At 44.2% G+C, this 26134-nt stretch overlaps 1 protein-coding gene across 1 annotated transcript in view; it reads left to right on the top strand.

Moving 5' to 3' along the window:
* The window catches only part of TMEM178B (transmembrane protein 178B), a 228992-nt gene extending 210657 nt beyond the window's left edge, over positions 1-18335 (top strand). The window contains exon 4 of the mRNA XM_064654718.1: positions 5406-18335. Within this exon, the coding sequence (XP_064510788.1) occupies positions 5406-5656 (251 nt within the window). The 3' untranslated portion in view covers positions 5657-18335. The remainder of the gene's footprint in view (positions 1-5405) is intronic.
* The last annotated feature ends 7799 nt before the right edge of the window (positions 18336-26134 follow it).

The following is a 26134-nucleotide window of genomic DNA, read 5'->3' as shown; positions in this document are numbered from 1 at the left end:
AAGAGCTGCGTGCTGCTGAGGCATTTAATCCGTGCACAGAAGGAGTTTACTGCAAATCTGCTCTCTCCAAAAGGCTTTTGTCATCCCTGTGTTGGGAGGGAATTCAGTTTATTCTTTAATAATTTCCTTGGATTGTGATATAATTTAAACAGTTAACGCTACACATTCCACTTTAGGATCAGACTTCATTTTATTTGTTTGTTTGATGTACCTTGAAAATAGTGAAAGCAAGTAGGGCAGAGACAAAGTAAAGATAATGCTGTTTCACTTCTGAGATTGTTTTCTCCCATAATCCCATAACAAAAGAAAGAGATGATAATTAAATAAACAGCACTCCTTCCAAAAACATTAGTGGCCACAAGAAGCTACTAGAAATACTTTAAAGGCAGAGATTTACATTTATTTGAAAGCTGTGTGGTTTCAAAGGACATCTTAAAATCCATACCTTTGTGTTTCTCTTTTTATCTAATAGTTTATAAGCAATACTTCAAATTTCTCTATTAAAAAAAAAAAAAGACAAAACAAAACCAACAAACCAAAAACAGAAGGTGAGAAGAATCAGGTTTTGGGTTTATTTACTTTGTACATCTGACAGCACAGTTTGTGAGTCATTTCTCTCTGTTGTGGGGAGAAGGGAAAGAACGAGCGTCATTCTGCCAGATGCAGAAGAAGTGTTTTCCAAATCATGAGACAGGTGATCTCTATAGAGAAGTGTCTCAGAGGTAGGCTTGGTGCCCAGATCATTTTAATTATTCACTTTTTGGATTTCCCTTTACTTCAAATTGGTGATGTCTCCTTCAGGTTTCAGTCAGACATCTCACCCCTAATATTAGAGCTGAGGAAGCTCCTGCCAACAGGGACTGTTTGTGCCCCAGCACCAGGAAGGCTCACCTTCATTGGCAGCAGATCTAAGAAAGGCAGCAGTTCTTGCCTCACAGAATACCACAGACCCTGGGAAATTCCTCAAGGTCTTTTGCTGTGGAAGTTGAGCCATGTCTATGGGTGAAGGATGTGGCTTCTGACGTGGTTCAGAGGGGCACTAGCATCAGGGAAAATTAAAACATATTTGGTATGGATGATTTGAGCCTGTCTGTGTTTAAATCGGTTCACAGAGAGCAGTTCTGCTCTCCCCTGGAGGTGAGTTTTAAAAACTGCAGAGGCGCTGCAGCCCCTCACAGAGCCGGGCTGATCAGAAAGAAATGGGATATTTACCTATAAAAATATTAATTCCTCTCAGCACAGGCCCATGGCTCTGCTTGGTGTAATCATGCTTAAAAACAGCTACAGCAAAGGGCCCTAACTCATAATCCACACAGAATTAGGCTTTGATCAACAATGACATTACCTTCTCCTGTCACCCCTCTTCTGACTGTGTCTGCCCCTGCAGCAAGGATGGCAGGACCCCAATCTTATACACATATATAGCAAATAAATTCATCTCTGTCCTAAAAAAAACTTCCAATCTAAATGGAAGGGACATTCAATGTAATGTTTAATATTCTTCTGTAATATATAAGAAGGAAAAGCGCAAGGTAGCCAAGAAGTATTTAATAGCTCATGTTCTCAAAGTACTGTTGATTATCAGCCTATTAGCAGGACAGGCACTGTCAAAACCAGCCCAAGGAGAAGGGAGGCTACCTGATAAGGAGTCAGGATGGAGGTTTGACTACATGTCAAACAGCAGTTTCTGTGGCACAGACACAACTTTATATGAAATTTCATCTCTCACCTGACTGAAGCATTTTGCAGTGACACGTGAATTACTTGTCAAAAATGCCACTGTTGCTTTGTCTCATTCATTAGTGTTTTACTTAGGATGAAAATGTGTAAATCCCAGCACAAGAACTCTGTGTGTTCTGCTTCCCCCAGCTGCTGAAGGAGATGGCCTTTATCTCTCCTGTCCAGCTCATGTTCCAGCAAGCTCCTATTACCACCTGTCATTCACATTCTGTGTGTCAGTGCCACAGTTGGACCACCAGCCTTCAGCTCTGGTTATCTGCAGGGCCACAGTTACGGGGAGTCTTTTTCACAAAGAAATTAGAGTTTGTATTGCTGCGGCTGCCAGGGGTTCTGAGGTGTTAGTGCACGTGTAGGGGGGCACCTCACTGATGGCAAGAACTTGAAAGGAAAGTGAGTAAGGGTTCACTTTAACTTCTGGAGAGAAAAAGAATTGTAGGGGTGGGGATGCTCATGATTTCCTGCAGTCCTGCTGCCTCTGAAGCACCACGTCTGTAGTGCAGACAGTCATGGACAGGAGCGACAGCCTCCCTCCTCCTGCCACCTCAGCTCCACGTCTTACCTGAACTAGCAGAGGCTTCATTTCCATATGTAAGCTCAGTTTCTGCATCCCTTTTATCCATGACTGTGGCCAACAATCAAGCAATTTGTGTTGTGATTGCCATGAGGAAAAGCTACTGAACAGTCATGAGGAAGTAACCTTACTCAGTTTCCATCAGCAGCCCTCCTGGTGAGAGGCCAGATTAGCTCCCACTTGTAAGTGGGAACTTGCTTGGCTGAATACAAGCAACACATAGGACTCATAAAACAGCCATAAAGATTCTTCCAGGTGGTATAAAATGACATTTTTTGTGTCTGCAATGAATAGCACTGGAGAGGCTGATAACCCTGTGCTGTACAAGACGTCCTGCAGAAGCACAGGGTGGCGACCGGCTGAGGACCATTCTATGCACTCTGTGACATTGTGCTTGGCAGTCATTGTTTGTCATTGTGGGGTTAGCACATTCTCCAGTGAAGGGGCAGGATGGGGGTAGCCTTTTTTTAAAAGAAGTCTCATGCTCGTGATTTGCTTAGTTCTCTAGTGTTTTTACTTGCTCTTTGTTGTTCCTTCGTTAAGGGACAGAACACCCTCAAGCAAGGTGGAGTGCCAATATATTGGGCACTGTTCAAATACAAAGAATAAGCAACATTTGTTGTACTGAAGAGCTTGTGATCAAAACAGCCAAGACAAAGCGTGAAAGCACAGGGAGTATTTGAAATCCGAAGTTATTTCCTTCCCTTTTGTACTTAGCAAATGCGGCTTCAGTCTGGCCACACAGATTTTCCCACCCACCTCTCTTATTTTAAGAGAGCTGAAATTACCATGTTCTTACTAGCAAAGAAAGGCCTTCCCTGTCATCTTCTAACCACAACTATTTGGAATGAACCACAGAGCTTGGTTCAGAGCACAGTGCTTCTGATGCATCCTTTTTTCCCCGATCCCACAATGTAGTGCTAGTCATTCTGACATGTCACACAGGGAACAACCGCGTTCTTGACAGGCACCTTCACGTTACTGGATAACCTAAGTCACATGGATAACCTAAAACATGGAAAGGGTGTGTGGTTTCTAATCAAACAACCTGATTTTTGAGTAAGGAATTGTGGGAGGGAGACCTTCCCCATTTATCCGGCTCTGTGCTTTGAAGTAGTATAGGACATCTTCAAAAGACAGTTCCAGAGCCTGGGATCTCACAAGGCTTTTGCAAGAATCCAGAGCCCTGATTGCAGACTAAGGGGGTGCTGGTGAGAGGCAAGAAGGCTGTTTTGATTTAAACAGGCATAATACCTACTGCAGCAGCTCACTGGTACCTGCTGGAACTATCATAATGAGTCCTTATGAATACCCTGGGTCATCTGGCAGCTACGTATGGTGTTAGGGGAGGCACTCAGAGTTCCCATATCCCTGACTTTAACAACAGAGACTATCTACAAGTGATACTCCAAAAATACACTGGAGAAAAGACAGTCCAAATAGACACAGCAGTGACCAGAAGAAGCAACAGAGAGAGGGCCAGGATGGTGATCTCACATCAGGTCCGCGACAGAGATTTGCCTGTAGATTCTAGACCTGTGTGATGTTCCTACTAAGTAAAGGAGGTCAGTATGGTGGAAAGTCCACATATTTTTGGTGGTGTATATATATGCCTGCAAATGCCCCCAGTTTCTGAACCAAATTCCAGGTGAATTCACCAACTAATCTTACCTCTGTCTTCAGAGTGGGGAGTGTCAAATCCATTTTTTTAATGCAGCTGCAATTAAAAAGAGAAAAGCATCAGAGAAAGAACAGAAAAACTGCTGCAGAAGAGAAGCAGGAGCAGGGGCAGGAAGGAGTAGAAGGGGCCAAGGGCACCAGAAAACTGGAGCATGTCACTGAAACCAGGCTGGCTGTGACTGCTTTGGAAGATTGTGCTATCTTAGGAATGGGACCAGGAAGAATAGGAGATTCCTCATGTGCAGCTGCTAGTGCACAGATGCAGGACGTGCTGTGCAGGTAGCACACATCACACACTGCTGATCTGGGCATGAACAGCGGGATGACACACGGCACTGACTGTCTGTGTACTACAGCTCGTGTCCTATAGGCTGCCTTCCATGCCCAGGGCTCTCCAGGCAATTCAGAGAGGCCCACAAAGGGAGGAATTAGAGAGGAAAAATAAACTACCAACTTTATGTTGACTTGAGTTGTTATCTCTTGAGGCAGGCATGTAGCATCTGCAGCTATCCATTATTCGGTGTGTGGGTGGCAATTGTGACATTTCAGGAGCTCAGAGTCTAACTGTGATGAAGCTGGAGGCCAAAGATCAAAATTAGACTCATCTGGGTGGGACAAAGTTCAGCCTCATCTGATACTTGTGTCTTTCCATAACACCACCTGACAGAGTTATGAAGTTTGTCCTCGCAGTGTTCTCAGGAAGAAATAAGAAATGAAATATTGCTGCAGAAATCGAAAACAAGAACAGGATATTTTGAAGATTTTACCAACGCTGCACAGGGCATCTAGATTGGAACTGGAGTCATGCAGAGGGCAGAATCTGAATTTTGTGAAGGATTTAGAGATTTTTACAGTGATATTTAAAAGGAGGCTGTATAATGAAAAATTCTGTATTTTGATATAAGAAACGTGTGAAGAAAATCTCCCAAGTAATTTCAAATGTACACTTCAACAGAGCCAGAATATGTCAAGTATTTTGTAGTATTCTATGAAATGCATCACTGAAAAATTGGAATTAAACAAAAAATTCAAGCTTTTTTTCCCCTCAAAAAAATTTGAAACATGATTATTCACTCTGTGTTTGTCTAAAGCAAAGTTTCAGAAAAATCAATGGTTTCATGAAGCATTCGGGTTCAGCAAGGGAGTGCCCGAAATGAAAAACTGTTCCTATTGAAGTTTCTCCATAGAACTCAGTTCAGCATCAGATCAATATTCAAGGCTCTGGTGGCACTCTGTTCTTTCCCCGTGGAGCCACTAGACTAAGCCGCTCTCTGTACAGACATCTTCCTTTAGGCACTTCCTCACTGCTTGCACCCGCTCCTCTCGGGCAGCTTGGAAATTGATATGTCTGTCACTCTTCTAACTTCTCTTTGTTTTTTTCCTCCCTCCTTCTCCCTTCCCTGCTCTCCTCCAGGAACCTTCTGCATCATTTCACTGTGCACGTGCGTGGCTGGAATCAACTTTGAGCTCTCCCGCTACCCCCGCTACCTGTACGGACTTCCCGACGACATCAGCCATGGCTATGGCTGGTCCATGTTCTGTGCGTGGGGGGGCCTGGGCCTCACTCTTATCTCTGGCTTCTTCTGCACTCTGGCCCCTTCTGTCCAACCTGTCCCCAGGACCAACCACCCCAAATCTAGACCTGAGAATGGGACAGTGTGCTAAAACAAATAGCAAACACACACACACACACACACACAATACATATATATATATATATGTCTGTGTATGCCTATACATGCATATATATGTATATATAATTATAAATATATATAAAATCTCAAATTAATGCCAGTGCCAAGGTAGAGCTGAGTCCAACACGGCACTCACATCTCCACTGGACTCTGTGTTGCTTCATTCTTTCTCACAGTAATGGGAAAGCTTTTCTCTCACATGGCTCTTCCATCCAACTTTTAACTTCGGCATCATACCTTAGAGGTCAAATGAACCTACAGTTGCACCTACCTACTGCCATTTGGGAAGGGGAACAGGGGATCCATATGGGGAATCTGGAACCAGAATCTGTACAGGACATGGTGGGGGTGGGGGCACGGGGGGGGGGAAATGACACAAAAAGCGTGTCCATTGCAGCCAGAAGGGAAAATACAAACAGCAAGCAAAGGAGCAAATGAAGCATTTGAGCCACCTCAACAACGTACCTCCTCAAGGCCACTATCAGAAACCCACCCACTTTCTTTTTCCTTCTTAAAACAAAATGACAGAAAGCCTGTCCTGTCACTGGTTTTGGGGTTTTGTTGGGTTTTTTTCCCTTAAAACACAGAAAACAAAACAGACAAAACATGTGAGGAAAAGCAGACAAGCATTTTCTCTTTGCCTGCCAAACTTTAGAGAGAAGCAAACAAGTTAAAAAAAAAAAAGTAATAAGCCCCTACAGATTTAAGAAAATAAAACCAGAAACAGCAACAACAACAAAAAACTCCAAGAGGACATCTCAGCGGACTTTCCAACAATGCGGTTTTAATCTTCCAGCTGCCTTACATCCAGGCTTACAACTGAGGCTGAACTGCTAATGTAAATGCAGCAGAAGGCCTTTTGAAAATGCTGTGATACATGTATGTAGAACTTTTTCTTCCCTCTTCCTTTATTTATTTTTTTTAACAAAAAGAAAAATTTAAAACATTGCAATGTGATTGTCCACCAAACCATCCATGCTGTGTTTGTGGCCCAAGACTGAGGCACCGCAACGGCAGGAACATGAGGAAATCCGTCAGGTCTGAGACAGCACATCTTCTCTGATGGATCTTGGGATGTTTTTTTTGTTTTCATGGAGCACCTGAGGGTTCAGGATGGTGGATCCAGAGGAAAACCGACTAACGAGAAGGGAGGTGGGGGGAGCCCTGGCAGTTGTTCTTCCCAGATATTTGCTGGAATGGGATTTCATCAAGTTTCCATTTTGGATGTTTAAAACAACTGGGCAAAAGCCATTGCTGAGGAGGAAAAGAGAGCTAATTTCATTAAGAAAGAAGTAAGAGATGCCTCTCATTGTGTTCATGTATGCCAAATAAGACCTTCCTACATCTTGTCTTTGGAAACTGGATCACTGGATATCTCCACTCTCCATCTGGGAGAACTGTGTACAGATGGACGTGAAAGGGTCAGATGCAGAGAACAGAGATCCATTTCCCATGAGCTTAAGCATTGTATGATATAACTGTGAATCTGCAAATGGAACTCTCTCTCTTTTTTGGTCTTTCTCTTTTTCCTGCTACTCCTCTCCCTATTGTCTCCTTTTTCCTTCACTCTGCTCTTCCCGTTGTTCAGGTCATAGGTCCCAGAAGATCTAAATGAACAGCTAAGTCTGGAGAGGTGGGTGAATGCCATTAGAGGAAGGAAAGCATTTTGGCTATGAGGACACCGAGTCCTTGCAGGGGACCAGTGGCTCAGGGGAATGTGGGGAAGAAGGGCCAAGGGTGTAACCAAAGGGACTGAAGAAGGATGACTGAATTGCCATATGCAGGAGTGAGGGCACCACTGACAAATATACAGACAAAGGGAGACAGGACAAAGAAAAAAGGTCTCCCCTAAACCAACCCAACCCAACATGCTCTTAATTCAGGGATAGTACCAGCAATCCTTTTGTACATGATAGCTGCATGCCATCATGAGTCAATAAAAAGTCATCCTCTGCATCTAAAAAATCTCACAAGGAGAACAAGGCAACCTATTGAGGCTGTGCCTGCTGCACAGAAATGCAGGCATTAATTTCCAGGTCATACCATTTACTCAAGCTGGCAAGAAACAGTATTGCTTGGTTTAAAAAAATCTGGCTAACAAATAATTCTTACACAATACAATTCCATAGCCAGCTATTCTCCTTGCAGCCCCTCTTCCCCTTTCCACCTTGTGTGATGATGTTGCTGTATTAACTGTACCCCGAGAAATGAAGTTTCTGAAGGGCATGTTGGAGTAGGGTAGATTTGGGATCCTTTCCTTCTTTCTCAACTACCTAGCTTTTGCTTTTCGTTGTCTACAAATTCCCCAAACATGCCAATGCCAGCTGCTAAGTCAGTGTGTTGCCACTGAAGTGCCATCCCTGTCAACTGAAGTTTCATAATTTCATTTTCCATTAGATGTGACCAGAGAAATTATTTATTTATTCATGTTGAAAATACAAGCCTTGAAGAAACTTCCTTTATAAGTAGATTGGTTTATTTATTTTTTTCTGGCAAGGTTTTCAAATAGAGTGGTTTTGAAAAGTTTTGAAACCATTTGACTGTGCAAGTGCCTACTTGGTAAGGAGGATGATAAATTACCATTGAACAGAAGAAAGAAATTTAAAATAAAAACAGCCTTGGAAAGCTAAATGAAAGCTGAAAGCAGAAAACCAATAACTGGAAACCAAGAGAGACCTATTAAAAATTGTTCATTTCTTTGAGATACGAAAAATTTTGCAAAAAAAACCCCTTCCCATTAAGATATTATTAGGAAAATTATAGCTGTTTCATTAAAACAGCTTTGAATGCAGACTTTCTTCCTCCTCTGCAGGGCTGAGTGTGATAGGGAAGGTGTTTCATGTGAATACAGATATCTGGAGTGACCCAGGTAAACCAAAGTGCACAGAGGTATCTAGCTGGAGTCCACCATCAGGCCCTGTGGCATGGAAAGCAGTACAGCAGCTCCTGTGATGATGTATCCTTGTGTGGTCCATGAGTGCTCATAGGGTGTATTTTTCTACAGATACAGTTTTGAAAGAGGTATAACAGTAAGATTTAAAGAAATTGAAGTAATTTTGCTGTTTCATGGATTTTCAAAGCTTTGCTTTCTTTCTGCAGCTGGCATGAAAACAGTTTTGCCTTGACGGAGTATTCTGTGACAGTGTTGGTTTACAAGCTATATATGAGCCTGTGTGTCCATCTGTGTGTGGCAATGGTGGAAGAGGGTTATGATTATTTTCATTGTCAACAGAAAAGTGTTAACCCCGGATCATTGGGCCAGTTCTGTGATTTTCCACTTGCTGTAGCACAGGGTCTGTAAGGCCTTTGTGGCTATAAAGTGTCTTAAAAGCTATGGGAATGTCTGAAGCAGCAGGTGATCATATCACCTTATTCTCCAACTGGATCCCCCAAAACAGTTTGGACTTGTTGTCCAAACACCATTTTTCTCATCAATGCTTTAAGTAAGGGCAAAACCCCCTTGGGATATTGTGAATTTTCCTCTGTGCTACTCACAGAACTGGGAGGAGTCCCACGTGCTTCCATACCCTTGAATGGGGCTCACAGCCCCACCACACTTTCTGTTGGCTCAGATTCATCTTTAGAGCAGGGTTGACTCAAAATACACCTAGATCCAAATTTGTGATGGTTAGTGTCTCCATCTATCCTGAGCCAAAGCACACTCATATCTAGTCTGAGTTTCTGCATTTTGGGGAGGCTTTGAAATATCCTTCTGAACAGAGATTCAAGCTTTTTGACTAGTGCGTGGTTTCTTAGTTGGAGGAGTAGCTAATTAGAAATCTGTTATCTGTTATCCCAGCATTAAGGGGCTTGACCCCATCCCTCAGAACCGCTCTGGCCAAGTGCCTAGGCATGTGCTTTACTTGGAGCATGTGACTAATCCCCTTAACTTTGGTAGACTATTCATATGCTTAAAGTTAAGAATGTGCTTTCCTGGGTGACATTCAGCTTCCTGCAGAGTCCAGCCCCCACTCTTCTTTTCCTATCCTCCCCCTGCAGATAAAGTGACACTCTTGTCCTAGCCTGAGGTATCAGCACGTGCTTGGCCTCCCTTTCCATGAGGTGGAAAGGCGGGGTCCATACCTGGCAGGTTCTTTCCCGCATGCGGCCTTTCATGTTGCACTGCTGGGACAACACTTCTCTGTGCTCCAGAGATCATGGAGTCACTTGACTGCAGTGAACACAGATATCACAAAACACCCATCCCAAGGATGCAGGATGAATTGTCTCAACACACTGCACTCTGCAGGCTGAGGTTTTGTGTAGGTGACCCTCAGTTATTGTACAGTGACATTGCCCTGTGGCTGCAGCGAGTCAGCCCCAGGGGTTCTGCTCTCCATCCCTGCCAGGGACACTGGATATGAGAGGGGGCTACATGGCAGGAGAACATGTGATATGTGCCCTGTATCTTATGTACTGTATAGGACACCTTCTTCTTCAAGCTAAAGCTGTTTGTGTGTTACATTTCCTGACTCATATTGGCCGCCTGTATATATCATCTCTCCCTTCTCCCTCTCTGCAAACACACAACTGATCTTCCCTCATCTAAATAAATAGTACAGTCCCTCCAGTTCTTTTTCTAGTTAAGCCTTTTTTCCTTTCATTCCACCCCAGGGACAGTAACAAGTGGATCACAAACCACCAGTGACCAGAGTAATTTCTTTGAAATATTGCTTTTGAAAAGTTGCCATTACTTTTTAAAATGTTATTCTGGCTGCAATAACAAATGAAAGGGACAAAAAAACACCCTGAGTCCTCTAAACAGAGTATCCTCATCCTCCCAGGATTGAATCGTGAGAGTGCAGGTATTCTGCTTTCCTGTAGATGCAAGTCATTTGGGACCATTTTTAGGTATGGCACATTAGCTGTGCAGTTCATTAGATGGTGAATAAAACAACGTTGGTGAGGGAGAGGATTGATATGCAGGGGGTATCTCAGATTCCCAAGCATTCCTGAAAGAACTGTGTCTCCATGGCTGTCCATTTACCCACCATGCAGCGCCGCCGAATCAGGCTCATCCCTGGAGCCCCACTGATAAGCAGAGCTCAGAAGAAAATCACTGTAATCTGTCCTTAATTCTTGAGTGCCAAGCTAACTGCCAGCAGTGAAATGGAGGGAAAATAATATGTTACCAAGTATAGCTTAAATAAAGACATACATTATTCGGGCTCTTTCTTCTGTGTGTCTCTACGTAGGCCTAGAAGAGCTACAGGAATGCTCAGGCACATCACAGGAACCAACTCTGCATTTCCTTGCCCCCAGGTTTCACACTCTTTCGTGGCCCAAACTGCTGTGCTCATTCAGCCAGCAAGGGGAGACTCAAGGTGAAAAACTGAGACAGCTCTGAACGATTGCCAGGTACCACTGAGAGGCAAAGAGTGTGCATGAAGCACAAGCAGCATGTAAAGATCAGCGATGGATGAATTTCCAAGGTCAGGAACCAAAGTTCAAAAAGGCCTGAAGTTTGATAGCAAACTCCAGGCCAGATCCATAAAATCTTGATTCGGCCAGTCTAAGCTGAAAACTCAAAGCCCAGGGCTCAGCTCAAAACTTATAGCCCCACTGTTTGCAGTCATAGCCAGGGATATAATGCATCTATTCCATAGTCCCTTGAAGTCCATAGAAAGATCAGGTGCCTTAGAAAATATTTTAGTGCAGTCTTAGTTAAAAGCGGAAATCGAGCACTTTCACACTCAATATCTATTCTTTGGCTTTAGAAAGAAAGTAATCAGATGTTACCTCCCCCCTCTTCCTCCTCCTCCCCCTCCCCAATTTAGGGTTTCCATTCTGTCTACCCCACTAACACCCCAATCCTACAGCCCTCTTCGGAGCCATAGTTAGAGATTGCAACATTTTTAAAACAAATGCAAGTGGTGCCAGGGGACTCTGACAAGCTCGTTGTTGACATCAGTGGGAGAACTGGAGCCTGATACAATGCTGTCAGTCTAACTGCTGTGTGCCTTGCACTAGTTTAGGAGTTGGAGACAGAGCCTAGACAACTGCCTCAATATAGGCCACAAGAGGGAAATGAAATGCTGTTCACCTCTTTTAAAGCACTCCAGAGTCACAGATCAATTGTCCTTCCTTGTTCAGGGAAGACTTGAAATGAAGATATCAGTCTCAGATAGGTTATCTCCAGGGGAAGGTGGAGGAGTGAAAAAAAGGAAAGCCAACAGTAGTTGCTATAGGTAAAAACCAATGGACATTGGTAGAACTCTGTGAGGACAATCCAATGTCACCTGCAGCATCAGCATCAGTCCCTCCTAGGACTGCATTTTTATATTTTTCCTTCACTGATTAACACTCCCTCACAGTGGCAGAAAGTGACTTCAAAAATTTTCTTGCATAGGGCGTGTACACATGTGCGCCCTCACTCCCCTCCTTCCTTAAACACACACACATGTACATCCCGCGTGATGTGGGTGCCAGTGACCTGTAAAAGTGTTCCATGTAGAGAGAAAACACATAGCAAAACGCAGCATAATTGTTTTCCATTCTTCAATACTTAGCTCTGGAGTTGCAGTGCAATTCAGATGCCATCTGTGTCCGTGTTAGGTTGTGTGTGCAGATCACATGGAAACCATCTGCTGAAGATACGTGGGGAAGCACAATACAACTGGGATGAATTTGGTTTTCTCCATCAAAATGTGGTTGGAAATTTAGGAAAGAGTTGCCAATGTATCACCTCCAAAGCAGAAACATTTATGATGCCCTGGTGTAAAAATTCCACCGTGCCCAGAGGCAGTGCCATGGCAGGGCACCACCTGAGTCTTTTTTTCTGTCCCCAGAGGGTTCGTGCAGGTTGTTGGCAGCACGAGGACCGTGATTAACGCTGCTCGGCACAGCAGGGAGCTTCATATCCCGTGGGTCTAACCTCTACCTGTGGCAGCAGGACACAGGAATATCTCTGTAAAGGCAATTCCTTCAAGTGGCCTTGTTATTTTGCCAGCTGGTCAGAAATGCCCAAGCAGTAACTGATTCTGCAGTAGATGAGATAAAGAGTCAAGCCTTCAAAAACCTGTGGGTTTTTCCCCAGTTTCAAAGTGATATAGACTCCAAGGAGTGTGAGTCAGACATGGCTTAGTCTCCTGGGGCCAGATACACAAAAAAAGCCTAAGCATCCAATTCCTCCTTAGTGAAAACACTAAATGCCTTTGGTGCCTACATATAGTTTTTTAAAAAATCATATATGCTTCTAATTTGCTTAAGCTCTTGTGATGTTTTATCTCAAGAAGAATTTTCTTCTGGCTCTAGAGCATAAGGCTGTATTTTTTTTACAAAGGGTTATTCATTAACAATATAGATCATAAGAGAAAGGTTTGAGTAATCAGAACAATAAAAGTGCAGCCTTAGACTATTCAGTTAGAATGTACTGAATTATTTATAACTCCTGGGCACCAACAGCAATCACAGATATCTAATTTAAACTGTTACTATTTTTATTTGGCAATTTCCATCACTTAGAGTGTTTATAGCTATGTATTTGTGGTTTGATCTTTTGCAGAACAAAATTTCCCCTGTTTACATGGAAAAGCATATTTGGGAACTTCTGGAGGTATTTTTTTGCGGTAATTTTAATTATTTTAAAGCATTTTGAGGCCTAGTATGACAAATGTTACAACTTTCAAAACTGTAAACTGTACCTAAAATGGGCTTGAACTTTCAGTTCTTTCTCTAGTAAAATTCCCTTTGATTACAGGTCATTGGAAACAAAGGGAAATTTGCTTCATTAACAGCTGTAAGACTGGGTCCTATTTATGTGTATATGTGATGATGGGACTTATGTAAGGGGAATGTACTTAAATGTCAGCCCACTTGAGGATCTTTTGGATAGACACAGGAACAGTCACTGCTAAGTCACTCCAACTATATACCAATCTCTTTTGTAAAAAACAACCATTATACTTGTGTGTGGCTGAAATAAAGCAGTAGTAAATCTAGCCCTTAGGCTGACACACATATACATGTATATATGTGTATATCTGTATATATATTTGTAAATTTCTGAAAAATGTCCATAGCTTCATGATTGCCTGAAATAACCTGAGGCCAATGTACAGAATTTCAGGCAAAGGACTGTTTCTTTTTCACAGTCTTCATTCATCTCAGATTTCAATCAAAACAAATTAAAAAAATACTATTTCCCAGGAAAATCCTCATTTTGCCATTGCACCAGCTGAGGAGGGGTACCACACTCAAGTCAGCGGCACGCACATCCGCACACGTACATCCAGTCCAAGGACTGGGTCTCAAGGGCTTTTTTAAGGAAAAGAAGTGGACTGAAAAAGCAATGGCAGAATTTCTGTTCAGCAGTAGCTCCCTCAATTGACTCACTTGTCCTTTATTCAGAGGCCCTTTGTAGGGATGCTGTTCTGCACTAGGTGTATGTTCACGAGGAGCACCTTTGTGGGTGACCTCAAGCTACACAAAGGCTGGGATTTTCTGACCTGCATTTGTCCCCCCTAACCTTAGGCACTTAACTGAGCTCTTTGTGCTGATGGGCTCATTTCTCTTGGTTTCCTGTACAGGTGGTGAAGAGACACAGTCACTTACAGATGGTGACCCAGAAAAACTCACATCTAATTCAGCTTTAGGGGCTCCTTCTCACTTCATGCAGTGACCACTCACCTCTCTTGGGTGGTCCCAAAATCTTAAAAGATCTTAAATCCTGGTGAGATGAATCAGGTACCTAGTGCAGAAAAGCATCCATACGGAGATCAGCCATGTCCCTGTGCTTCAGGTGCATGGCCTGGGCTCACCATGTAAAACACAGGCTTAATTGTGAAAGGCTGCTGGAACAATAGGAGGTGTTCACTACAGCCTTCCCCTCCCAAACTGCAAGATGACTGCAAAGGACAGGGCTTGCCCCAAACCCTGGGTGTAGTATTTGAGGTGAGTTCCTTGTCGAGTTCTCCAGGCACAGACGACTGAGTGGTCGCAGTGCTGGAGGTCAGAGATCTTTGATCTGAACTCTTCATCTTTTTCTGTCAATCATAGGCATTGCTGAAGCAGTTCAAAGAGTGAATTTACATCTTAAAAGTTTGAATGGCTGAGCTGTTCAAAGGTTAATTTCTTGCTCTGTCCCCCAACTGGCCTGAAAAAGTCATCTAGCTGGTAGTGATAATCAAAAATACTCCTCCAAGGTACAGTTTGGGTAGTTTCATATTCTTTCTTTCAGTGTTAATAACTGCTTTACAAACAGCTTACATGGAGATTAAAGAGATTGCAATTTCATCCCTTATTGTTGGGATTATAGTTGTCCTCAGAAAAACCAAACTGAGGACTCAACAAGAGAATGAACTGTGACTGTATTATTCAGAAAGCTGCTCTGACAAGGCTGAACATACGTCTCCATCTCATGGTGAGAGTCTCTCAGAGCCAAAATTTGGAATTGCATATCGATAGGCAGCCTGGCTGGAAGGATCAGCAATTTAATCTAGTACAAGAACTCTGGAACTCTTGCATATTCCCATATTTTACCTGAATAATGCAAACACAGAGGAGTGGGAAAATTAAACTGATTTCTGAAAACTCTAGGGCTAAGTGAACTTTGGATCTTGTGTCAATGTATGGTCACTACTATTTGTTTCTACAGCTAAATTTAAGTCAGTGACTTAACAATTTTCACCCATCTCTCAGACCAACTTAATTTTTAAAAATACTGTTAAGACAAGAGGGACTTCAGCTGGCCTGCAGGGACCTGTAAAGTACTGTGTACCAGTGCTTAACGAAAGACTTTAGCTAGAATGTGGAAGATAAAGCTGAGTTCCAGGGATCCAATGTTATTTTCAACATGGTACCACCCTGCCCAAGCTGTAGTGTATCATCCTGACGTTCTTCTCCTGTTCTCCCTTTCCCTTTTTTTGAGGAATAAGATATGTATCTCTCTCTCCCTCTCTTCTTTTTCCTCCCCATATGTGAGAATATAGACATACTTCCTGTAAAGACATTTTTCTCTGAATCCCATTCCATACCAGCTCTTGCATATGTGACTGTTTTGTTATTTGAGATGTCTGTGAAAAAGAAATAAAGGCTTTAAGAGTGAACTCTGGAAATGAGGAGGAGCTTGAGAATTAATCAAGTTTAAGGATGCAGCATCATTTTCTGCAAGACTTTTCAGAATGTTCCTAAATTCTCATCATCACCCTCCTGCCCTCCCTCTCTGTGAGAGGAATGAGGGGGGTTCTGGAATGTGGGACTCTCAAAGTTTGCTCTTTCAACTGTTGACTCACGGTATCCCACAAGGGTTTTGCAGAGTTTTCAGAGTTTTACTGTCAAAGAAAACCTCCTTTTAAAAGGCGATGAACTCAATGCCCAACATCACATGGGAGGAGGCTCTAAAGGGTGATTCTGTCCCAGTTTATCTTTCTTTCCCATTCTTTACAACAGCCCTGTGTGTCCAGCCATGCATATTCTCCTCCCTGCTGGGTTCACTTTGCCAAGAGTGTATCTTGCCAAGAGGGGCCTGCCCTGACCCCTCACCTCCCTGATGCACTTGGATTATCTTCTTGGATAATTTTCCACTTACTCTTATAAAAACCTGTCTCACCTCCTAGTGAAAGCCATACCCGCTCCTGTGACCCTGCTGCAGAGAGGGAATGCACAGGCTCCTGTGGGACAGCAGCAATGCCTGGCACCAGAACGATGCTGGGGCTAAGGCAGGGGGACAAGTGGAGCTCCCACGGCCATCTCACATCAGAGAGCTACAGTGTCACCCTCCAGTGCAAGCCCCCGTGCTGCTCTTGAGCCACTGGGCCAGTTCAGCGTGGGGGTCTGACTCCTCGCTCTCTCCCACTTGTGCCCATGGCAAATGGCTGCAGATGTGGCAAAACACTCCTGTGTGAAGGCACGAGCATTTCACACAAGGGTCAGTGAGAAATCAGACTCACTGGACTCCCCTCTGTCCACAGTACGTGCATCTCATACTCTTTAGGATTTCTTCTTCCCCAAGTAATATTCACCCTAACCATGAGATACCACACTGGCCAAAAGTTTTTGGAGGGTTCCCCTCTCCTGACTTCCTCATTGGTCCTTTTTTCCTTATGAATTTTTTTTTTCTTGCTCAGAAATGAAACAACTCCCATAATCATCCTTTGATGATGAGAAAAGTAGCAATCATCACTGTCTCTAATTGACAGCTTGGGAAGCTTAGGATAATAATTCACTTAAATGCCTGCAAATTGAAGTATGTCAGCACTTTCCTAGGACATTCCCAAGTACAATAATATGACTGGTACAAGACATTTGTCATGTGGGTATGTCTTGGCCAGATGTTTATGTTTCCTCTAAGTGCAGTACGCACACATCAAAGCTGGATTAGAAAAGACCTAGTATGCCACAATACTCAGGCGTATTCAGAGAAATGCAGTGATACATTGCATTTATCTGGCATATTTTCTCTTTAGAAAATTTTACAAGTATGAGTCACATCAGACCTGTCTGAGGCAGGTAGGTATTTTAGCCATTTTGGAGATGGGAAGCCAAAAGCCTGGGAAAAGACCAGATGTTTAGTGATTTGATGCCCCCTCACAACTTCTACCAGCTGCAGGTGGAGCCTTCTGTTTTCAGCACTTTTGAAAATCCAGACTGTAGCTGGTTTATTCAAATCTGCAGTAGCTGTAAATATGAAACCCAGGATTAGGACGCTCAGGATCCTGACTTCTTCAGAGCACTGCTACAGAGCTTTGATCCCACAAAGCACTTGCCTAATTTCAAACACAAAGGTCCTATTAAGGATGCCATGCTCAAAGCTAGGCACATGCCTAAGTGCTTTGCTAGATTGGGAATTACATTGAAATATATTAAATTTCAGCATATTTTGAAAAATCCAAAACAGTGTCCACTTCTGATTATGTTTTGGGCACTGTCGAGAATATTTGAACTGTGTATGCAGCTGCTCAACCAAGTGGAGCACTTTTTAGCCAATACATGCAGAGTTTAATGAGTCTTGGGTAGTAGCATCCATTTGTCAGAAGTAATTGAGACTGACATGTCCTGCAAGGTTGGGACTTTTGTGCTGCTGCAAGAGGCAAAGTGGCTCCTGTGGCCATCGGTGCTAACAATACATCAACAACCACTGACTATTGCGTTAGGTCCTTCTGGTGAGATGTGAGTGTGGTGGCTAATTTCACAAGTAATGTGACATCAAGTGTGTTGTACTTTTCCATTTCTTCCTGTAATCTGTTGCAGCAGAGGTGAACAGAAGTTGTTTAAACGTGGAACAACCCCAAATTTCTTGTTCTGTTAATCCAAGGTGCTAATCTGCAGACACACGGGTGTTTGTGTACGTGCATCAGTGTTTGCAGGACTGTAGCCCTGAAGGAACATTTTAGTGGCAGGGTTGAGATCAGGGAACTAACAGGGGGAATGAACAAACCCCCATAACTTTGAAAGACAAAAGTTGCAGAAAGCATCACAGGACTTTGCCAAAAAACTGGCTACATCTTACAATTTTCCTTTCGTTTTGATTTTGTTTGGTTTTGGTTTTATCCAGATTGGCACAGAATATTGTATTTCCATCAATTAAAAACTTGTCTGGTAACTAACTAAACAACTTGTTCATGGAAAATTAAAAAAATAAATAAGTAAACTGTCAGTTGTGGAATGTAAACTGATTAAACAAATAAAAAAAATCATGTTGTGTGTTTTAAGCGGCTGTGTCTGCTTGTGTCAGGAGCGGAGCTGGACACCTCTCACCAATGCCCACGCTCGGCTGAAGGATGGAGGACAAAGAGCATAACTGGAAGGTGGGTGGTCTCTGAGCTATAGGGTAATAGAAATGCTCTTTTAAAACCAACAGTAATGAAGATTAGATGGCTTCTGATCAGAAACAGCATATGAAACATTACAAACACAACCAGTATCTCAACCTGACTATTTATGAGGAGGTTTTCTGCCTGCCATAGAAAAGATTGATTCCTGCTGTAGCCTTGGTGTTAGAGTACTGCATGTACTCTAAGTACTCTAACACCATTAATCTCTTTGTGTGTTGAAGTCTGTGATTTGATTGAAATGTATAAAGACATCACAGTAGTTTAGCTCCCACCTTCCCCCAGTAAATAAACAACTAAAACCAAGTATGGAACACAGCCTGTCGGGTTTCTAGTGCTCAGCTGTGAGGGCTTTGGGAAACCTGGCAGGCACAGCTCTGCACTGATATTAGTGCTTCCTCATTGCACTTGTATCCTCAGGCCAACAACAGCACATCGGACACGCATTTTCTGTACGGCTTGGAGTGTGCAACTAGAGTCGGGCTGCAGGTGTCCCAGACTGAACACCCAAAGGTCAGCGTATTCATAACAAAGGGAGAGGTACAAGAACTACCTCAAATGTATAAAAAAAGGAATGAAAAGAAATAGACAAAAGTACTTGCAACTGTCCTAGCAGAAGAAAAGCAAAAGAGTAGATAGAAGAGAAAACCACAACTTTTTTTTTTTTTAATCAGTGAGTTTAAAATTAATTAACCTAGAACTAAACTATTACAAAAAATAATGGCAAGGTGGTTTTAGTACACGATTATTTTGTGGGTTATGGTGTTAAATATTAAAACTGTCTGTGTTGGCTCTTTTTACCTGATTTAGGCATTGTACCTCTCAAGACCTGACAGTCTTGAGGAAGGCACCTAAAACATCCTGATAGGTGGCTGATGGTTCTTCCCAAGCTGACTGTTTTTTAGTGACAGACTTTGGGTTGTAGCAACTGCAAACATTCTCCTGCAGTTCTCAGGATGGAGTCCTTCCTGCCCCCAAAGAAGTTCTCTCTAAAATATCAGCTGCAGTAAGGAACCAAATGACAGGTCAGAATGGAGAGGCATAAAAGGAAATTCTCTGTCAGAAACCTCATCAGTACTGGCATAAATTCCTTGACCTCTTCCCTGCCAGAAATGGCTGAAGAAGGGGGAAATCTTGGTGATTTACTAAACACAGAACTCAAAGAATGTGCCTATTTTTGCCACATTTCAAGAGAACCCACTTGTTTTACTCGTGCTTATGCCCTGCCTGCTCCTCTGAATAAAGTCTGTGGGGCAAAGTGGAGAGCAGGAGTGGGGAAGAGCTGGACGGGGGGTGCAGAAGCTGACAACCCACACAAGGCAAATGAAGGGACCAAAGGTTTTATAGTGGCATATCCAGCACCATGAGGTATTAAAACCCTTTTGATTAAAAGTCTCCTCTCCTTGCCTACTCCTGCCTGTGCCAGCAGGCACAGCCGCCCACCCAGAACAAAACCTCTCTGGTTTAGCAGCCAACGCCAGTGGTCGGAGCTGCTCAGGTCTTTGCCCTCTGCCATCAGCAGAGGCAACATGATTCATCAGTGCTAAAAATGGAAGTCAGCAGAGCTTGCTTTGTGGCAAGGAGGAAAGCAGGTGCCCTCTCTCGTGGCAGCGGTGGCACGGAAGGCCTCAGGAGTGTGACTCCCAGGGCAGAGGGCTCAGCTGCTCAGTGCTTGTGCAGGAAAGAAGGAAGAAGAACACGAATGTAAGGAGCCAGCTGCTCCTTCAAGGTTGAGCTAGAGATGCTGTCGTGGAAAGGCCTGCATTGCAGAAAGAGAGTGGCCCGAACTTCAAGAAAAAATTGTGCATAAACTGCCAGATTCGCATTAGCCACTTGAGGGCTGAATTTTAACCCCCCAGTGCACAGTTACTCCCTGCAGTGCCTGGGTTGCTCAGCCCTGCTGCTGCCAGCTCTGTGGTGCTTTGCAGGCTGCTGCTCATGTCCTGGGGCCTGGCTCTTTGTCCGGAGAGGATATATCAAAACAGACAGCGAGTGAGACAAGGGAAGATTCATTAACTGTAGTTCACCACAGACGGAACGGAGAATAGAGGGATTTGAATAACTCAACATCACCCAAGCTGCCCATGGCAGAGCAGGGGCTTGCTGTGCCCTTGTTAGGCTGTCTCAGTCAGGAAGACAAGGGCTGAGGTTGCCTTACACAGGCACTTCCCCCCTGCCATGCTGGGCATCTGGACTTGGCAGCTCACAGTTTGGGAAGTGTAGCAGGAGCGCTCATCTCTCATGGTCCAGTTCCTACTTTGGATTAGCACCATCTATTCAAGATTCCAGCTGTAACTACTGAATTAGAAAGGAAAGTAGTGAAAATTTTGAGAATTACATTTAGGAGAAAGAAATCCTCTTGTCAGCTTCCTCTGCAACACAGTGGGACCTTGGCAGGTCGAACAGAGGGACAGGGGGCAACAACTCCAGTTCTTCAGAGCAGAGAAATCCCTCACTATGTCACTGAGCAGCACCCCAAAGTGCAGCTTTCCCCTGAGTATCTGCTAATGTTTTGTGCCCACCCAGGAGCGAGAACCCCCTCACTGAAATGCAACTGTTCTGTTTCAGAGGCAGGATGATCTCAGGGTGACCTTTCTTGTCAGGCACACATGATAACTGCAGCAGGCTGGGGCTGCGTGGGGTGAGGATGCTGGTAATGAAATGCATTCATAGGTCGACACTCATTATTCTGTTACATTATTGGGCTCTTCCCCAGGGGCCCTCTAAAGAGTCATGGTTGAGCTCTTTTTCTGCAGAGACCAAAACCAGACCACCTAACAAGCTACATTTACTAAAATTTTTGCTCCTTCCCTGCTCAGAGGGAGTATGGTCTTATTCATTTTCATGAGACAGAAGTGGAAGAACTATGCCAGCTCAACAATGATTTTATCAGCCTGCTAACCTATGCCAAACAAAGCAGCGAGCCTGTCTCCAGCCAGCAGTGACAGGGGCTGCTGCCACCCCAGAGGTCACCACACAGGCCACTGGCTTGGCCCAGCATCCCCAGCATGCCTCAAACACTCTCTCTCTGCTACTCTGCAGCTTCTATTGACCAGCAAATGTTGACCACTGACCGCTTCTTTGTAAAAAACTGCACTTTTCCTTTGTCTGCTTAATTCCCTGCTATTTCTTCCCATCCTCAGATAAACCCTTGGTCTTCTCAGTTCTGAAATTCAAAGTGGATGTCACGGGGAGCAAGGATGTCACCTGGAGCTGGCTGCTCAGAGTGAAGCCTGCATTGGCTGTGATAGCAAAGCCCTCTGACAGAGCTCAGCTCTTTACCAGGAAATGAGCTGGTGGCCCAAGGGCATGCCCAGCGGCATGAGAGCTCTACTGCCAGCAGATAGGGTCAGAAAGAGGTCACAGAGTCTAAGCTTTGGGCCATCATCTCTCCACTGCTCAGCTCCCCAGAGACAACCCTTTCAGCCAAAGATGATGGTGGGTATTTCGGGAAGTATTAGACAGGAGAACTGAAGGCGCTAAGGATCCTGCTTAGGCTTTTGCTAACTGTTCACAGCAATACTCAAAATGCATGCCAGGAACATAAAGGCAGAAATAATAAATCCTGATATAAGGAGCATTTGGAAAGGCAGAGGCAGCCAAAGGAGAGAAGGGAATAAAACACAAAGGCAAGGTCTTCATAGTGACAGTCAGTACTTGGAGCTGGCCATACATATTCGAAACCACTGTGCCCAGAAAGCCACTTAGTACTTCCATGCCTTCTAATGCCTCATAAATAGAACACACACACACACACACAGGCACACACACACACCCTCAATGGGTAGGTAAAACATGGAACAAAAACGAATATCCACCTTCACAGCAAGGCAGATTTCCTTCTGTTATGGTTTCTTACAAGCTTGCTGCAAACCTGTCAGAGAAAAGGAGGCTGAGAGTGAAACGTGTTGCTCTGTGCAGTGAACAAAGCCTTGATTTCTCAGATTTTTTACATTTGGGGTGTCTCTGACAGGCTGCAGCTTCTGCTTCATTTAACGTAGCTCATTCCCTTTGGGAATTCTCTACTCACACTGTTTGCAGCAAGAAATACCATGTGCTGAGGTTTATGAAGAGCTTTCAAACAGAACGGGGGACTGCTGAGTCCTTCCTTCCTTCCCTTCTGTCACATGGAGATTCGTGCATTACCTTGCACTTTTTGTCTCTTCCCAGCTACCAACTTTCACAAACAGAAATTTAAATATTTTTGAGAATTCTAGTGCTCCATCAAACTTGTTTGCAAATAGCCCACGTGTTCAAGGTTTGATGGGGACAGATGGACAGACATGAAGCGACAGAACCTTCATTTCCTTAGGAAACCAGTCTAAAAATACTATGTTCAGAGCTCAGCTTTTTCCTTGAAGATGCGCAGTGTCCCAGGAGGCCCAGCCAAGCCAGGGGACGCAGGTGGCAGCAGCAGCTCTGTGTCCTGGGTGACACCTTTGCCCATCACAGCTGTCATTGCCACTCCTGCCAAAGGTGCGTCGCATCGGCTCTTCCTTTCATCCGGGAGGCTCTGTCATTGTTGAGATCTTTGCTCCGGGACTGAGTCCCCAAGAGGAGCCCACCAGGGAGGATGATATGGGAACATTCATGGTTGCGATGGAGATCCACGTTATCTGAGACAGGATCTGAATGCTCCCAAAATACACCTGGCAAGTTGAAACACATCTGCAGAGAGGGGAAGATGCCCAGAGGGAAGCAGTATTTCAGGACGGGCAGTCAGCCAGGCTTTCCTTCCTCCTCCAGCTGTAACAGCACCACCCAGAATGGCCTCGCAGGAAACCTTGCAACCCACCTGCCTGCCTTGCTTTGCCCACCAGTAAGCAGGAATAGAGGCTAACATCTGCAAGAGCTTATTGTGAAATCTACTGAGGTAGTGCTGCACAAATGTTGCCAGGTGGCATAGTCCCAGACTGTAAAAAGAGTCCCTTTTTGCCATTTTGCCAGTAACAACAAATTAATTTTCACCAGCCCCATGACTTCTCTGTAGAGCTAGATCTGAGCTGCACATTTATTAGGAAAGTGCTCATCTATTTGTGAACACAGAGTGTGCTCCTGTGGCCCGGGGTCTCACAGGACTTTATAATGGGAGTGCAGGAGGTCGTGCACCAGGTTCACTGCTTGGCCTGCCTGGGGAGAGAGGAAAAGGACGAGGGGAGCAGTGCTCTACCCCCAGGCTGTGCTGAGGTGGCTGCCAGTGCTTGGCCCCTGGGAAATGTTCCCAACTGGCACTGAGGATGGCTCTTGATTGTCCTGTCAGACCTTTGCTGACAAGTACTTAAATTGAGCGAGTTCATCCCATAAAATTTAAGGAAGAAGTGAGAGGACAGAAGAATGAAAAGCAATGTATTTTTCTTTTAGCACCTCTCTTTTTCTCATTTTCTCCTGAGGTGTCAGCACCTTAAATAAAAGGCCTTTTACTGCTTCACTGTTGTCTGCATCCAGCCACAAATAGCACCTCTGGTGCAAACAGACAAGGTCTCAGCTAGCCAGCTCTGCCCTCAAGGATGTCACCTCTGTGCAGAGCCCTTTGTTCTCCTTCCTCTCATTTCTCCTTTGCTGTCACATTCACTCCTGCCAGTTTGGAAAACACCCGCCTCTTGCTTGCAGAGACCAGAGGAGGTTGAGGGCAAACCCGATTCCCAAGGTCTGCAGCTTAGCTTCCATCTCACCAAGAGAATGGCCAGGAGGGGAACCACACTACTGATTTCCAGTTTCTCATGGTTCATTCCAAATTTGCGAACCACAGTGAGAGCTGGCAAAGTATTGCTCTGTCCCAGCTCCCTCCTGCAGCCCCAAGGAGGGTTGGCTGGAAAGAGATCTCCTACAAATTGTGCATCCTGGGGAGCCCCCATTAAGCAGTGTGAGGGTGTTGGAGATCAGAAGCCCCCCTCTCAGCAGCGCCAGGCAGAGTAAGAAGACAGGAAGAGGATGAAACAGGGTCCTGTGTGGAATGTGCAGCCAGGCAGAGCACTGGGCTTGCAGATCGCTCCCAACCACATCACAAACACTAAACCAGGGGCACACGTTGCTTTTTTCCCTAAGTTGATTGCATTTTGCATTTCCTGACTGAGCCCAAACAGGACTGCTGCAGAACAAATACTGTCAGCATGCAATTCAGGACAGGGGGAGCTTTGACCTCTTGTTCCTCCTCACATACCAGAAGACTTGCACCACTTTGAACAGCATAGTGGGAGCACCCGTGGCCTGGGACCTGCCTCATTTCCCCTAAAACTGGCAGCATACATCTTCTGTGATGTATTTCTCTACAGGAGCACAGTCACAGGCCAGGGTAGCCCAGACAAGAGGGTCACACAACATGAATGAGAAAAGGACAAGAGATTTACAGGCCATCATACCAGCAGGGGTGTGATATTATCCTTCAACTTCCCATTTTATTCTTTCTTTAGGGATCTAGGAGAGTTTTATATTTTTAAAACCCCTTATTTGTTATCCCTTTGCCCATTTTGCTAAAAAATGTACCTGGGTATCTCTGTATTTCCTTTTTATTATATTTGCAGTAGTAGTACTGAATTATTGAGCTAAATGCCAACTTGCATATTAAAACAAAGAGAGATGTCAATTATTTGGAGGAATACAGACTAGGAAGGCGCTGGGCCAGCACAGAAAGGCAATGACCAGCAGCCTCTCTGGAGTCCAAACTACATCCAGGCTCCTCTCTCTGCCTTGGTCTTCTCTCCCACAGCAATTTGCACATACACAGATGTATATAACATCCCATCCCCTCACTGATTTAATGGGACCTACTGTACTTCAGAGGCTGGATTTCTTCTTTGGCCATTTGGCTAAGCATACCAAAGAGGTCACAAACTCATCTGTGATACACAGGAAAAAAAACCCAACAAACAGGCCAGAATGAACATAAAATAAAGAGTAGAGTTGATAAAAATAGTGAAGTTGGCTGAGGATATTTTTGATGTACCCAGAGAGGAGCAGTCATAGATGTTTCTATCAGGTGTGCAATGTACCCATAAAAAGTTCCAAATATATTTTGATGCATTTGCAGCTGGAAAAAAATCCCTTACATTTGTCAGCCGTTATTTTTCCAGTGAGACAAATGATGATCTGTTGTTGGACTAGACAGTATGGATCAAAGCTAGGAATGGGAATTGTTTTGATACATGTTCAAGTGGCTCTGTGCAGGTGTAACAGAGCTGAATATAACCTGGCACAGCTGATAGGCAAGAACAGCTTCAAATCTACCCATCTGCACTTCATGAATGTGTTTCCATTTACTCCCACGAGCTGAGGATGAAGCCCCAAATCTTTTAAATACAGATGGCTCAGAACAAATCTGTGGTTTTGCTTTGCTCATCTGGAGCCACTACATGTCAAGGAGAAAGGGATGGCTTCCCAGTCCAATGCAAGACCATTCAGTATGTCACCTGGAAGCATCTGACATACCCAAGAGATGTATCACTGTCACAGAGTTCAGCTGGCCTGTTCAGGGACTGGTGTTTGCCATGGGAATCCAGCAATGTTGTCTCTGCTGAGAGGTCTCCCTTCTCACAAGGGGAAGGCTCTGAAACCATTTCTGGTCCTGACTGTGCCATTTTGTGGTAACCGGGTCACATAGAATGGCCAGACTCTAGAGGAGAACCTAGTAATTGAAATAGGGTTTTCTTGAGCTATTTAAACCTTTTTTAGAAAATAATGGG

The sequence above is a fragment of the Pseudopipra pipra genome, chromosome 5 (assembly GCF_036250125.1).
Source record: "Pseudopipra pipra isolate bDixPip1 chromosome 5, bDixPip1.hap1, whole genome shotgun sequence".
NCBI lineage: Eukaryota > Metazoa > Chordata > Aves > Passeriformes > Pipridae > Pseudopipra > Pseudopipra pipra.
Note: the sequence above shows the minus strand (reverse complement) of the source record. Positions and strands in the feature narration are given on the sequence as shown.